The sequence below is a fragment of the Saccostrea echinata genome, unplaced genomic scaffold, assembly GCF_033153115.1.
Source record: "Saccostrea echinata isolate AGI-Se365-2 ecotype Australia unplaced genomic scaffold, CSIRO_AGI_Sech_v1 ptg000009l, whole genome shotgun sequence".
Lineage (NCBI taxonomy): Eukaryota > Metazoa > Mollusca > Bivalvia > Ostreida > Ostreidae > Saccostrea > Saccostrea echinata.
This window is the reverse complement of record NW_026889758.1, coordinates 25,518,434-25,533,728: the sequence shown is the minus strand read 5'-3', so window position 1 is coordinate 25,533,728 and position 15,295 is coordinate 25,518,434. Positions and strand designations below refer to the sequence as shown.

The 15,295-nt window shown below is 32.7% G+C and overlaps 1 protein-coding gene and 1 long non-coding RNA gene across 3 annotated transcripts in view; one reads left to right on the top strand and one right to left on the bottom strand.

The window, feature by feature from the left end:
- Nucleotides 1–1,652: 1,652 nt before the first annotated feature.
- LOC133182102 (AP-5 complex subunit beta-1-like) overlaps nt 1,653–15,295 on the bottom strand; it is a 41,334-nt gene continuing 27,691 nt past the window's right edge. The window contains exons 20-24 of one of the 2 annotated variants that reach the window (XM_061316828.1): nt 13,479–13,508; nt 13,324–13,387; nt 12,935–13,105; nt 1,972–2,069; nt 1,653–1,883 (exon numbers count right to left, since the gene is read on the bottom strand). In XM_061316828.1, coding sequence (XP_061172812.1) covers nt 1,741–1,883; nt 1,972–2,069; nt 12,935–13,105; nt 13,324–13,387; nt 13,479–13,508 — 506 coding nt within the window. In that variant the 3' untranslated portion in view covers nt 1,653–1,740. The remainder of the gene's footprint in view (nt 1,884–1,971; nt 2,070–12,934; nt 13,106–13,323; nt 13,388–13,478; nt 13,509–15,295) is intronic. The other variant, XM_061316829.1, reaches the window with a different exon arrangement.
- Nucleotides 3,564–5,681, top strand: LOC133183514 (uncharacterized). Its single transcript, XR_009720658.1, has 4 exons — nt 3,564–4,027; nt 4,700–4,836; nt 5,108–5,230; nt 5,618–5,681. It is a non-coding gene; the product is annotated as an uncharacterized LOC133183514 (long non-coding RNA).

Here is a 15,295-nt window from a genome sequence, read left to right as displayed (position 1 = left end):
AAATTATTTTGTGATGAATGAAATCTAACATGGACAAAATTAATGAAGCCAAAAAAATCCTTAAAAGTTACATGATGAATCAAAATCCTGTGTTTCTTTAAGATATCTGTATCATAAAGCGAAAGATTTATGAAAATTATGAGTATCGCAAAGATAAGACAACTAAAACTGCAATGTAAAGCAAGAAAAGACTGCACAATATACGTGCCGGAAAAACAAAGATTGTATCTACCGTTTCGTTGTTATCGTACATGTCAAGGTCACAACACTTTTATCTTTAGCGTAAACTTGTAAAAACATTCAAATGGAGCATGCAAAGGTGAGAAATATGTTCTAATAATCTTTTTTGAAGATTGTATCAAAATTCTTGGTCTACCGACATTCATTTTTTGGTATTTGAGACCATGGTAACTTCTTCAACTTTTCTGCGCATGCTTGCAATAAGGAGGAAGAAGTAAAGCAATATTTTCGTCTTGGGCCATACAAAAATGATTATATATATATATATATATATATATATATATATATATATATATATATATATATATATATATATATAAATGGCGATGTCCTACAGATGTGCAATAAGGTTTCGGAATTTTCATTTCATCCTTAGGGGCCGATTTGGGATCGGAAAACGATGTTTTTCTATATTTAAAAATTCTTGTTCCCCTCAATCCTCTTATATCTTTTATATGTCACAATCTTTTAAAACACAAGTGTTGATATTCTGTAGGTATACAATAAGGATTCATAATTTTTATAGGGGTGACCAAAAAATTAAATTATTCTACCAAAACCAGAGCAGTATCCAAATCAGCTTTTACACTGTGATGTTGGCTTCTAGATATGCAACGTTTCCATATTTTCATTTCTATCCAGCAGTCTGAAACTTTATCACAAAATCTTTCTTTCAAAACTCCCTTTTATCAGAAATAATGTTTTATCAAATTCTTTGGTTCCAGTCTGGTAGTGAATTCATTTATGAAATACCTACATAAGAGATCTAGGGGTCACATGCTCACCTGAAAGTTTTAATTCTCAATTTGATACGTGTATACATTTCTTTAAATTATGGAATAACTACTATTCTTCACTAGTTACCCAGGTACAAAAGAAAGTAATTTTTGAGGCAAGCACTAGTACAGCTTTAATTTACTAATATTTATTACATGATTGAATAATTCCTAGCTCTCCGGTTGGCTGAGATCCAACATTATAGAAATCAACGTCAAGTTATATTCACCTGCAAGAGACCTTCAGAGTGAGCGGATAATTTTTTTCCAAACTGAAACAAAAATCGATCCAAGAACTTCCAAACTGATAAATTAGTTATGAAAATCTTCTTCACCTGCATCCAACCTTCTAGGTGAATACAACATTATTCCCCCCCCCCCCCATTTTTTTTTTTTTTTTGCTTTGTCCTAAAAAACAGCAATAATGATATAATGACAGAATCTAAGTTTTTCTTCTCTTCTCTTTTTTTTTAACCATAGAACAATTTTGGCCAAGAGACTTTTTTCCTTCATGATGTCCAATATCCAGATAAACATGCTTTTGGAGAAATTCAATGAAACATCTAATTCAGTCATAATCTATGATAATTTTCAATCAATTTTGAAAAAGAAAACATGAATTTTAACAGCAAAGTCTGTTTCATTCACCTTGAAAGTCTTCTACAGTCATTTTATTTGTGTAATTTTGCGTTATTAACATAAATGATACAGTGCCACTTTCAAATCAAAGTAGTTCTTTGATATATAGCAAACTCTGGTAAAAGTCTGTGATTAACCTCAAAACAACATAATCACGCTGGGGTGTCACTCTCATCAGAAGATGATAGGTGGGAGGTAGAAACACTCCATACTTTACAATGTCAGCACCTGAATTGCACAAAATATCACATATTAATGTGAACCTCACTGTACATGCTTATCGGTGTTTTCAACAGTATACAAGAAGTTGTCTTACCAGCTGAGATTTGACAGGCCCTCAGACAAGGTTTTAAAGAGGACATAAAACATAACAGGGATTTCTGCACTGTGATCACAGACTCTAAACAGGCAGAGCTAGGCACAAAATAAATAGCAATATGTTAAATTTATCATCAACAATTTCCTAAAATGGATAGCTTGAAAAACAAAACTTACATGTACATAATAAACTTATATGTACATAATAAACTTTGATATATAGTCAGTAACGAAATATAAAGATAACAAATAATAATCAAGCTCAAAAATCGATTAAAACAACACAAATTTGGAGTAGAGCAAACATGGACCTCTAAAAACATCAGAGGAGGGATCAGGTGTCATGGAGGAGTAAGCATCCCCTGTTGACAGGTCACACCTGGAATGAGCTTCTTGTCATGATTGGGTAAACAGAAAAATCCATAGACAATTCAGTGAGAAAATAATGGTCTAATAATATTTTGTATGAAAACAAAATATTCAGCATGTCCATGTGATGATAGATTTTATTTGCTAACAAGATCATTGTATCGACCATAGAATTTGAGAAATGTTGACTTTAAAATGAGACTGTTGATATCCTTGTTATTTGTCAACAGCTTGCCTCATTTCAGAAATTGTTCGTATATAAAGCATGCTCTTGAGTATCAAATAACTGGGAGACATAATCTTCATAAGCATGTGATAACGGAATATTGTTACATAAATATGGGTAGTTGATAATAGAAAAATTGAAGTCATCATGAAGTTATCATAAAGTTTTGTTGTTAGGTTACCATTAACATCTTTTTCTAGTAAAGTATCCCAAGATGAAAGAGATGTGTCAGACTCTTTGGTATCATATTTCAAATTCAAAGGGATATATCGAATCAAGGTAGGAATGAAAATTTATAAAGCATCGATATATCTAAATATTGAATTGAACGCCACAGCAAAAAAATTTCTTTTTTTCGTAAAGAAATTTTTGAATAAATTCTGCTTTATATGAATACAAAAATAGGTCTGCTAATAAGGGGATGCAATTTTTATCCATGGAAATTCCAACAGATAGTTGGAAGACTTGATCTCCAAAAACTACATAGATATTGTCAATCAGAAACTTCAGCATCTTTTTAATATCAACTTCAGAGTACTTGTGAATGTTTTTCTTAAAAATAATTTTGCAAATGACTAATGAAAAAGGTAAGTAAATTTACAAGTTAAAATTTTATTGAAAATGCAGCTGTCTATGATCTCAAAAAGCCTGGACTTTAATTTATCTTTGGGAATGGTTATATAAAGTGTTTAAAAGTCGTACATTTTGATGTTATTGATTTTCATAAATTTTTGTGATTTCAAATTTTCTGAGAGTTTCTGGGAGTTTTTAAGTATCCACATCTGATTTACACCACTTCTCAAATATCCTGTTCTACAGTACTCTTGAAGTTTCTCCTTCACTGATGTTAATATTTTAGTGAGAAGTAAAGAAAGAGGCTTGGTAGAACATTAACTTGAATCTAGCTGCTATGTATCTCAGTTTTAAGGATTTTTATTTAGTTTACAAATCCAGAACAGGTATGGTAATTCATATTCATTTTGATTGTTGGGAATATTAAGGTAGAGACGGATAGCAATCACGTGATAGATAGAATCCGCATATTAGCACGTGCTGTTTTTCCGGATTCCGCAACGCCGCCAAGTAATAATCTTCATTTACACATTATTGTCTATGCTACAAGATGGCCGACGAAGCAGTCGAGAAAATTTCCTCGTTTAAAAGACAAAGTTTCCATACATATTTTAATCTTGACGGTCCTCGAAATTGAAGCACCTTAATAAGAATCGAAATGAAAATGAGACTGAAACCGACCATGAACATAATTTTGGTGAAACTACTCCTTGTCCACTGCAGCACCACGTACGTGGGTGCCGGTATCTGTGTCTGATGTGGTTTTGAACGTAGACATTAACTGATTAAAGGCCATGACCCTGCAGATGTTAATTGGTATGATGGAAGAAGTAAAAATTTTGCAGAAGAAATGTTTTGTTTGCAGTGTCCGTTTCAGATACATCAGGTGAATATTTACGACTATGGTGCATGTTTGTTTAACGTACAGGTCTGGTACAATCACTAGATTTAGCTACGTAGCTTGAATAACCTACATAGGTTTATTTACCTACCTAAAGTAGTTTTATTTAGCTACAAAGTCAAACTTATTTTATGACCAGACTCTTACTTCTTGAATGAAATAACAAGACCAGACATTTCTGGTGAACATGATAAAGGCCGGATTGGTAATTATTTAGCACAATGTGAGGTAATCATACTTTTCTGTGCCTAAAGCACACGAGGTTGTGTATAGTTACTCAAACAATAGAAAGTTGCATTGAAATAGCTAAATAAAACTACCGAAAGTAGCTAAATAAAGTTATAGTAGCCGTCTGTAGGTAATTCTACCTATGCAGATAAATGTACTGATTGTACTGGACCTGTTTAATACTTAACATTGTATATTATTTAAGTACATGTATTTTACATGCTAACTTATGATCCATAGACATAGATGATGAATTACAGTTTAAATGGGGCTGTATTCAAAAGATTTTTAAATAATTATGCAAGTTTATGTTATAATGTAATAATTATGCACATGTAATAAATTTATGCATGTAGTTGATGTATGCTCAAAAGGGCCCTGATTATAAACGGATATCATGAATACTAAAAGAAATATTAAATACTACAGGTGAAGCAAAATATGGACTAGGCTAAGGCAGTGTATTCAGCATTCTCTGTGGAAATAATGTGGCCATTCAAATCAAGTGTCAGCTGGAAAGAGGAATATCAAGGGTGCTTTTTACATTAACTTCAAAGTAGCCATTGGTTTGTATTTAAAGCTTAATTTGTTTCCTCTTTTATTTTTTCCTTTCAATTTACACTTTCACATGTATCAGGGAAAATCCAGAAATTTTTCCAATAAGGGGGGGGGGGGGGGGTAAAAAGGATGTGTTTTATATTATTATAAATTTATTAAAATTTCAAATTTTTAGTCCTTATATTTTTAAGTTACACACCATAATGTACAAACTATTGTATACATATAGAAGCATTTTCTCAAGTCAATAATTTTTCAAAGTTCATATACATATTTCAGGAAAATTCAAGACAGATCTGCTACAGTAACTGTACATAAAGTAGCATACATGTGTGACAGGAAAGGAGGAAAATGTATGGCTGGACCGAGAATCTAACCTGGGACCCCTGCATCACTAGTCAGGTGCTCTATTGACTTAAATACATGTACCGGTAAATGCTTGTGTATAGACATACAAAAAAAAACACATTGTAAATTGAATTAAAAACTGAATACATGTAACCAAAAATTATAAAATGTAAAGATGTCTTCTAACTTGAATGAGATTGTTTCAACTAAAACACCAAAGAATTGGTATGATAATCTGAAGAAGTCAGTATTGTTAAAAAACTTTTGAGATATGGTTTTTTAACAATACATGTACATACTGACTTCTTCACATTATCATACCTAAATTTACAAAAAATTAAATTTACAAATTAAATCAGAATTGTTAATAAATTCTACAATATCTTTTAAATAGATCAAGCTATCTACTTTAATTTTTATTGTCTTTTCTTCATGTTACAGATCTTATGGACATACATGATCCTTGGCTATATAATCAAGGGTCATATGCAGTGTTACAAAAGAATATTGGAATTATGTCAATAAGGTAATTAGGACAAGACTGGATTAAAAACCATGGAATAAGAATGATGTAAAAAACATATTTTAATTCCACATATAATAGTTACTGTACGTGTACATAAATTGGCGTATTTAAAACTTAGCGCAATTACTGGATGTGGAATTGGCAAAATCATGAATTCGAGCTATATATGTCCCTGCTGTATATTGTATTTATAAATGATTTCTTAGTGGTATTCTTGAATTAGCGCATCGTTGTCTGCGCCAAAGCCGCTAAAACATGAAGCCCGCTTTTTTAAGTACACTTACAGCATGTTGCTAGTTGCTATATGTATTGTTTCACATTGAGGATGTGTCATTGACAGGTACATATAGTGTTTTTTCCACAAAAACTTTATCCTTTGGCCTTAACTCTTGGACAATTATTGCTGGGTCTTTGTATTTCACATGTTTATTTCTTTTTTTTATCCCCATGATCTTGGCCTTAGAGTGTGACCTACACTGAGAAACTAAAATATCTAATCTTTATCTACATGTATATATACCAATTTTTTTTTAAAATTTAGACACTTCATTAATCCAAACAATTTCCTTGGGAGCAAAAGTGTCCAGGTTAATGAGGCCGACTATATATGCATTTGATTAAAAGATTCATGACAATTTGATGAATACATATATAAAAAATGTATTGCTACAGTATAATCTGACAGAAATGTCTTATATTCATAATATAGACATAGTCATACCATGTTTGCAGTGTAAGAAAGAAGTAATACATGTATTTTAGTTCTTTAAATATTAAAATAATTTGTTCATTTCAGAAAAAGAACTACCAGAAGGATACAGTAAAGAGGAACAGACATATCCCACCCATTAGATATGTGCTTCAAAATCTGAATATACAGAATGAATGCCGCTCATTGCAGCTCCTTCTGAAAAGAACACCTTTGTTGTATTGACATAGAATCAACAGAATTGTCCAGTTCCTTGAACATGACACAACTGGATGCATATGATGGCAATTAAAGATTCATACATATGTACATTGATCTACAGCTAGCAAAATAACAAGTTTATCTTACTTTTCCAAATGAATCTTAATGGTAATCCATGTACATGTAGCATCAACATTCATCAAAGCTTTGTTATATTTCTCAGATTTTTTTTAAAATCAAACCATCCTTTTCTTGTTGTAGGTCATAATATTGTATCAAATGACATTCCAATTGAAACTAGTATTAATTGTAACGGGGACCGTTACAGATGTTCCCCAAACGCTTCCCAACTTCCTTTTGGTGTCTTATTCCCTGTAAGCTTTATTAAAGAAGCCAATCAAGTATGTTGGGTTTTTTTTACGCATTACACGCTCGCACATGGGCATTCACGTATAAAATGACCATGTCAACTTGTCTATACTTTTAATACATCTTTATATTCAAATTTCATCAAAAGATTAAAAAAAAATTCGGCTATATTAAGTATATCTGTCATTTTACGCATTGCTCGCGCGCGCACGTGCATGCATGTCCATGATGACCGTGTCATCTTGTCAACACTATTAATATATCTATATATTTTGAGTATCAAAGCATTTCATCAAAAAGTATAAAAGTTACAGCTATATCAAGTATATTGGTCATTTTAGCATTGCATGCGCGCGCACGTGCATGCATGTGCATGTTGACAATGTCATCTTGTCTACATTTATGATATGTTTATATATTCTGAGTATCAAAGCATTACATCAAAAAATGTAAAAGTTATGGTTATATCAAGTATATTGGTAATTTTACTCATTGCACGCGTACGCACGTGCATGCTGACCATGTCATCTTGTCTACACTATTAATATATCCTTATATTCTGAGTATTAACTTATTTCATCAAAAGATATGAAAGTTTTGGTTTTATCAAGTATATCTGTCATTTTACTCATTGCACGCGCGCGCACGTGCACGCACGTGCATGCATGTGTGCGCTGATCAAGTCTTCTTGTGCAAACTTCTAATATATATTTATATTCTGAGTTTCAATGCAATTCATCAAAAAATGTACAAGTTAAGTCTATATCATTTGTATTGGATATTTCAATCAATGCGCATGCGCACACGTGCATGCATGTGCATTCTGACCATGTCATCTTGTCTACACTTTTAATATATCCTGATATCCTGAGTATCAAAGCATTTCATCAAAGGATATGAAAGTTATAGCTATATCAAGTATATCTGTCATTTTACTCATTGCACGCGCGCGCACGTGCATGCACGTGCATGCATGTGTGCGCTGATCAAGTCTTCTTGTGTACACTTCTAATATATATTTATATTCTGAGTTTCAATGCAATTCATCAAAAAATGTACAAGTTAAGTCTATATCATTTGTATTGGATATTTCAATCAATGCGCATGCACACACGTGCATGCATGTGCATTCTGACCATGTCATCTTGTCTACACTTTTAATATATCCTGATATCCTGAGTATCAAAGCATTTCATCAAAGGATATGAAAGTTATAGCTATATCAAGTATATCTGTCATTTTACTGCACAGAATTGGTCAAAAGATATTGTCATTGATAATTCATCCAAGAATCATATGTATAATAAATCTATCAAAGTCAATTTTAACGATATAAAGGAAAGTTCATATCTTTTTGAATGTAAGTGCAAATAGGTCAAACAGGGCAACATGTGTCTAGGATGAACATTATAAATATTTGCTTTTGTGATACATGTATAAAATGTAATTTAGAAGAATATTACAAAGAATTTACTCATTTTCTGTGAAATATTTTGATGAATTCTTTGATAATCTCTCTTAGTCACCATATTCTTCAAAAGTGCATCCTTTGTAAAGGAAGGGGGTAGGGTAGGGTGTAAGATAATAAACTTGCGCCAGGTTGAAATTAAACCCCATTATGTAGTATGATTTTTTTCTGAAAGTTAAGATACTTATTGACTAACTATAATATGCAATAAAAAAAGAAATTTGATGGGTAATATTTTCACAGTGGAAGCAGAAGTGTGAGTCTTTGAGTAATGAATAGGCAATATTTTAACGTAATTTGACCATGCACCTTGGTGAATGTAATTCTGTTTTTCGCTTACAGTGCTTGATAATTTTAAGATTGATGTCAAATATTAATTCATATAGACAGATGTTTGAACTCATATAAGACAAATGATAATTGATATATCAATAAAAATTTTATAGCCCTTTTCATATCGTCTTCTTATATTATTTTACCCTGCTTTTTCAGCTCTTCGGTGGGTGATGAAGGCTATATTAAAATTATCAAATTTCTCGTAAACTAGCCCGATGACTTACCTTGAATTTTTAATATGATTCAGAACAAAGACTCAACACAAACATATATAAAATTCAGAAAATTTCAATGGTTAGTTTTTTTGTTGACAACCTATCAATCTCTACCTTAAACATACAGTAAACTTCTTTTATAACGTACTCGGTTATGAAGTATCTCCGGATATAAAGTAGCCATTCCGTAGTCCCGGCAAAGTGACTATATATTTCATTGGAAAAAAACACCGCTTACAACGTATTTGTTTATAATGTAGTATCGCTTATAAAGTATTAGAAATTTGGTCCCGTTACATAATTACACCTCTTATAACGTATTCTGACACATGGTTTCACACCTTTTTAATATATTCGATCAGTGCATATTATCTATTCAAGATATATTACTAAAGTCAGGTACTCTTCACACAATTGCTCCCATTCATGATCAGTAGATACAAGATTACAACAAATGTTAAGAATAATGATGTATATTTAATACGTTAAAGAAAACAAAATTAACGTAAAAAGATTTTAAGAAAATCATCTTTTCCCCGGAAAAGCAAATAAAAAGTTTTCATATTCCTACGCTCGCTGCCTCCTCAGTCTTTTTCCCGAAAATATATAGGTCATACTTCGATTGATAATGATAAATCTTTTCACCAGTTATATTACTGTCATTATTATTGTTCGTTCATTGCCTTATAATTTCTTTTGAATGGATATATGTTAATCATTAATTGTGTGGGTTTTTTTTTCTCTCTTTCAAAGAATAACGGAATGGTTATTATGGTTAAACACCTGCAATCGTAACCTCTCGGCAAAGCAAGGTAATGTTCCGAGCTCGTCTGAAAGGATCTTCGCACGTGTGTAGACCTAGGCTATTTGGTCTTGCAAGCACAGGTGTGTGCACCGTTTGCTAGAGACGCTTAGATCACGTAGACTGGGTATCAGTATTTGCTACGGAAATGAAGAAGTTTAGAACTATACACCAGTTTCATAAGAAGTGCAGGTTTTTTACTCAAGCCCTAAATTGGGCTAGAGGGGCTGAGTTATCTAAAACGAGACTAGGTCATCGATCTACTCAGTTTAAAAACACGAAAATATACTAAGTTTATCTTCAAAACATCTGTATATTCAAAATCTATATTAAGTGTTAAATGTCGGATTCTATCCTATGACGAAGGAATATTCAGTGATGCTCCATAGCCGCAACCGATCTCGCGCTTTCCTTTGCGTTTAACAACGGCCGTCAATGCATCTCTGGACAAGTTCATTGATTACAAGTTCATTCGTTCTAAAAGGTGACATGTTGACCATCTTTAACATCTGCCTATACTATGGGTGATAGTAATTTAATAGCACAAAATTAAAAAATAAATTAAAATCTATCCTTGATAGATCTATAGTTTTGCTATTTAAAAAAAATGGGCTATCTTTGATAATCCATAACGGCTTGAACTTGATTTGAATTTTTTTTTTTTTTTTTTTACAGAAGATTATATCATTGGAAAGTTAGATGGTACACATGTAGCACAGGCCCATATAGTACGCGGGATTTTTTTCGGAGCTCCCCCCCCCCTTCACTTTGAAAACGTTGCTACAGGCCTGTAACATGCTATTTGGTTTAAATATTCCTGAAAATGAACGAGGTGTTAAATACATTTTTAAAATTATACGATTAATTATATTTAGTCTATGTTCTATGTGAAATTAAAACTATTTTTAGCGACTTTGTGATAGTCACTACATGCATCTACATCTAACGTTATATATGAACATGCAGTTTGTTTCCTAGTACATGCATATTTTATTCAACAAAAGATGTTGAAACTCAGTAGCCTAAATATTTTGTCGTTTTAGGATATTTATGGCACTTTTATTATGACTTTCTACAGCTTGAGTATCTCTGATGTTTTGTCAGTAAATACTTGTTTTTTTATTAGAAATCATCTGAGCACAATGAAAATTCGAATAAATTAAAAGTCGAATATCTTGGATATGGGGTAACCCATATCTATTCTTGTCTATCGGTGTGTTCCCCGAACTCGCTGACCGGATTAGTCACGGTTTGTTAACTTCAAAGCTGCTCCGTAATCGGTGTTTTTGTAACGAGGTCTCTTTGCTGTTTCAGGTACATGTATTTATAATAAATTGTTTGAATAAAGTTCATCAGGTAGATGTGATGATGATATCCCACTTTCAACTTTGGCAGAAAAATGGGAGACAGTGCGAAAAACACAGCCTGAAATTGAATGTACTCTAAATGATTACATCGCTGCAGACGAAAAATTAATTGTTGCAAGTAATATGACCGAAAATGACATAATTGACCAAGTCAAAGAAAAATACAGCGATTCAAAATCAACAGACCGCGACGACAGCGAGGACGACGATCCAGTGCCTGACACATGTGTACGATCTTCCAAAACGATCAAAGGGCATTTGTCAGAAATCACAATTTTTGTAAACTCGTTCGAAGGGGTTGACGACAATGTTTTCTCCGCGCTTGCAACTCTGGAGACTTTTGTTAATAAATGCAGCCAAGCCAAACAGAAAAACATTACGGACTTTTTTAAATGATCTGAGATCAATTAAGATTGTACAGCACTAAATAAGCGATTTTGAAATAATTTATACATGTAGTTTGTGAAAATAAAATGTTACTGAATATTTATCTTTTTTAATTATAAGAAAATATAAGAAATGAAACCAAATATACCTGTAAATCACTCATATGCCTGTAAATCAATTTTTTACATAGTATACATACTTTTAAAAATATTAATAACACACTTTAGCGGTTTGGAAGGTGATTACGGTAAAGGTGTACTGAGTACTTCCGGTCTCCGTTTATAACGTACACCGGTTATAACGTAGGATTTATAACAGTCCCCTGAGATACGTTATAAAAGAAGTTTACTGTATTTAAAACTGACATGATTTTGAAGATTTTCCTCCTTAGATAGGAAACTTTGAGTACAAGATTTACATAGAGTCAAACCTGTTTTAAGAGGCCACTTGTGGGAGAATGACAAATTGGCCACTTAAGACAGGTAGCCTTTTATTCCAGGTTTCAAACCAATGAACAAAATTTTGTGAGTACAGTTGTATATTCATTTTCAAACATATCCAACTCCACAATTTCAACACATTTAAAAAATTTGGAAGTTGTAAGTCACATGAAATCCTTTTTATATTACATTTCATTTTACATGATTTCTGAAAAAAATCTGCTATTGTTTTTTTTGTTTTGTGTTGGTAACAGCCATAGAGTTTACAGTATTTCACACTTTAAAATCTTTATGATATCTCTCGTGAAGACAAGCCTTGTTTACTAAGCTCAATAGATTTGGCCTTATCTTTAAAGGAGAGGACTGACCTCTTACTGCCTTCCATTTCATTTAATTTTTAATACAATGCTTGATTTTTACTCAGAATACGTCATAAAAGCAGATCTTAGTGTACATGTAAACATTCTAGGGCTAAAGCGCAAGACTGACCACTTAATAACCTTGGGCGAAATCATAATTTATGTATTGAGTTTATATCATGAACATATTCTACACCTTACTTTTGTATATGAAGAACAACACAAAACAGTTGTTAAAAAATAAAAAAATTATCTCATTAAATTCTGGCATAATTAATGGCGCTACGAGGTCACATGTCAGACGGAAGTCATGTGACAAAACAGACAAAATGGCCGTTGAAAACAGGCATGTTGAGAGCATGGGACCTAAAAACACTGGCCTGGCCACTGGCCACGTTAGACAGGTGGCTGCTTAAATGACTTAAAATAAAGTGAAAAAATGAACAGGCGGGATTGAAACTGGCCGCTCATGGGGAGTGGCCGCTGATTAAGGGTGGCCATAACAGGTGCGACTGTACTTATACAATTATTCTATACTTCCTAAAGAATGGCTCATTGCTTTGTTATTACAACACATACCCATCTTGTCTGCTGTCCTCTGCCAGCCAATCCCAAAGAGTTTGGAAATCACTGTCTTTATCTGTAGGGGAGGTAATCTCTAATGGTAGAGGAATAAAAAAGTCTTCTATAGCTACAACAGTGTCTGTCAACCGACAACAGAATGTCTGGTCTCCATCAACAAACTCACATCTATGATAGGATGGTGATAAAAAAAGATATATAGATATATATATATAAAATATGTACACATCATGACCTGTATGTATAATTATTACCTTAAATTTTTTTAATGAGAGATTAATTCATGCTGTCTTCTTTTTGATGTGATATAAATTTAAATACTTACGGAGAGCTCATGAAATCTAGGACAAATACATGTACATATAGCAATAAATAATATATTTCACCTTGTGATTATCTTTGTTGACAGTGGAATTATGGGAACGATGTCAAGATCAAATTCATATTCTACTGAAAGAAAATAAAAACATATCCGGTTTGGTTACTGAAATCAATCTTTGTAGATTTCTCAGTTTTTATTATGGATGTGTAACTAACATACCTTGTTTTGTCATTCTGGGAAATCTAACTTCTGTAAGAAAAAAATGATAATAAGTTCATAGATAATCACTAAATACTGAAATTATGATAGGACTCTGAAGATAAACCCCCTGGAATTTGCACAGTCATTAAAAGTATAAACAAGAGGCCCAAGGGCCTTAACGGTCACCTGAGTACAACAATTTAGAGGATCCATAAACTGATAAATGAAGCCAATCTCTATCCAGAGTTATCGTTCCCGCTACGCTCCACTTATACCTCTGTCAACGTCTAAAAGGTAGTACAGAAGGCGGAGACGCGTGGCCTCTATCACAGGAAGATTAACAAGCGTATAACCTTCACTTTTCTGTATATGTGTCAATGCTGCAAGTTGTTTGTCTTTAAAAACTAAACCATGTTGATATTTGTCGGCAATGCGTTTTAAATTTTCCACGTTCTTCATATTCTGTCTACATGAGTGATGCAATATCCCGCCGAGAAATAATCCCTTGTAAGATACGGGGATACAGATATATCTCTTTCTAATTTTCATACATAAACTTTTCTTTAAATTTTAAAGCTAAAATATTTAACTTTAAAATTTATAATTTGTTATGCAATAGGTCAGGGTAAGTTTTGCCAAGAATCTTGGCATTTAGACCTTAACAGAGGTGTTGTAGCGAAGTGTAATACGCCCTCTGGTGAGAGATTGAAATGAAGCTTTAATTGTTGCCCAATAGCAAGAAAATTAGTATGATTAAGATCAACAAAATAATTGGTCTGATATCTTTCTATCTGTCCCCCATTTATCACTATTACCACGCAGACTTTTAACAAAATGTCTATATTATTACCCCTCAAATTGGCCTCACTTGGCCTTTGAAGAACACTTAAGAAGATAAGTTATTTTTGTTTCATTTTTATTTATCTATTATTTCCAAGTCTACCTGATTATTAAAAACTATAAAAGTACTTTTTATATTATACAATAAATGTTCTTGCATAATTCTCTTATTCTGTTAACCTTTCAAATACATTATCTACAGTGATTAATTATCAAAAGTGAATAGCAAAGGGGAATAACTTCACTCAATAGAATACAAATTAATAGAGCCCTGGCCAGGACCAGAACACTTGACTAAATGGTCAAGATGTTGAAAATTTACAAATTTGGAAGAGGTACCCTCATCATCATAACTATGCAATTAGTTGAAGAATTCACACATTTTCACTATATTATCAAAAAGAGCCCCCCCCCCCCCCCTTCAGAGAAACAACAGAACCCCTGGGACCACAAGTTTTAAAAATTTTGTAAAAGCATCCTTGCTCATCATAACTATACACTTTGTTTTATAACCAGGAGTAGAAATAAATATTTTGAAAGAAATTATGAATTTTCACTATATAATCAATAGAGTCCCCCCCCCCCCCTTCACCAGAACCCCTGACCCAGGGGCCATGAAATTCACAATTTTGGAAGAAGCAGCTATGTTGATTATAACAATGTACTTAGTTAATTTATCTATTACTCATGAGCAGAGAAGAAGATTTTCAAAGATATAATGCATTTTCACCATATAATCAATAGAGCCCCGCTCTAACACTAGAACCCCTGACCCAGGGGCCATAAAATTCACAATTTTGGAAGAGGCAGCCATGCTCATTATTACTATGTACTTAGTTACTTTATTTCATACCCAGGAGTAGAGAAGAAGATTTTCAAAGATATCATGCATTTTCACTATATAAACAATAGAGCCCCACCCTAATACCAGAACCCCTGACCCAGGGGCCATGAAATTCACAATTTTGGAAGAGGCACTCTTGCTTATCATAACT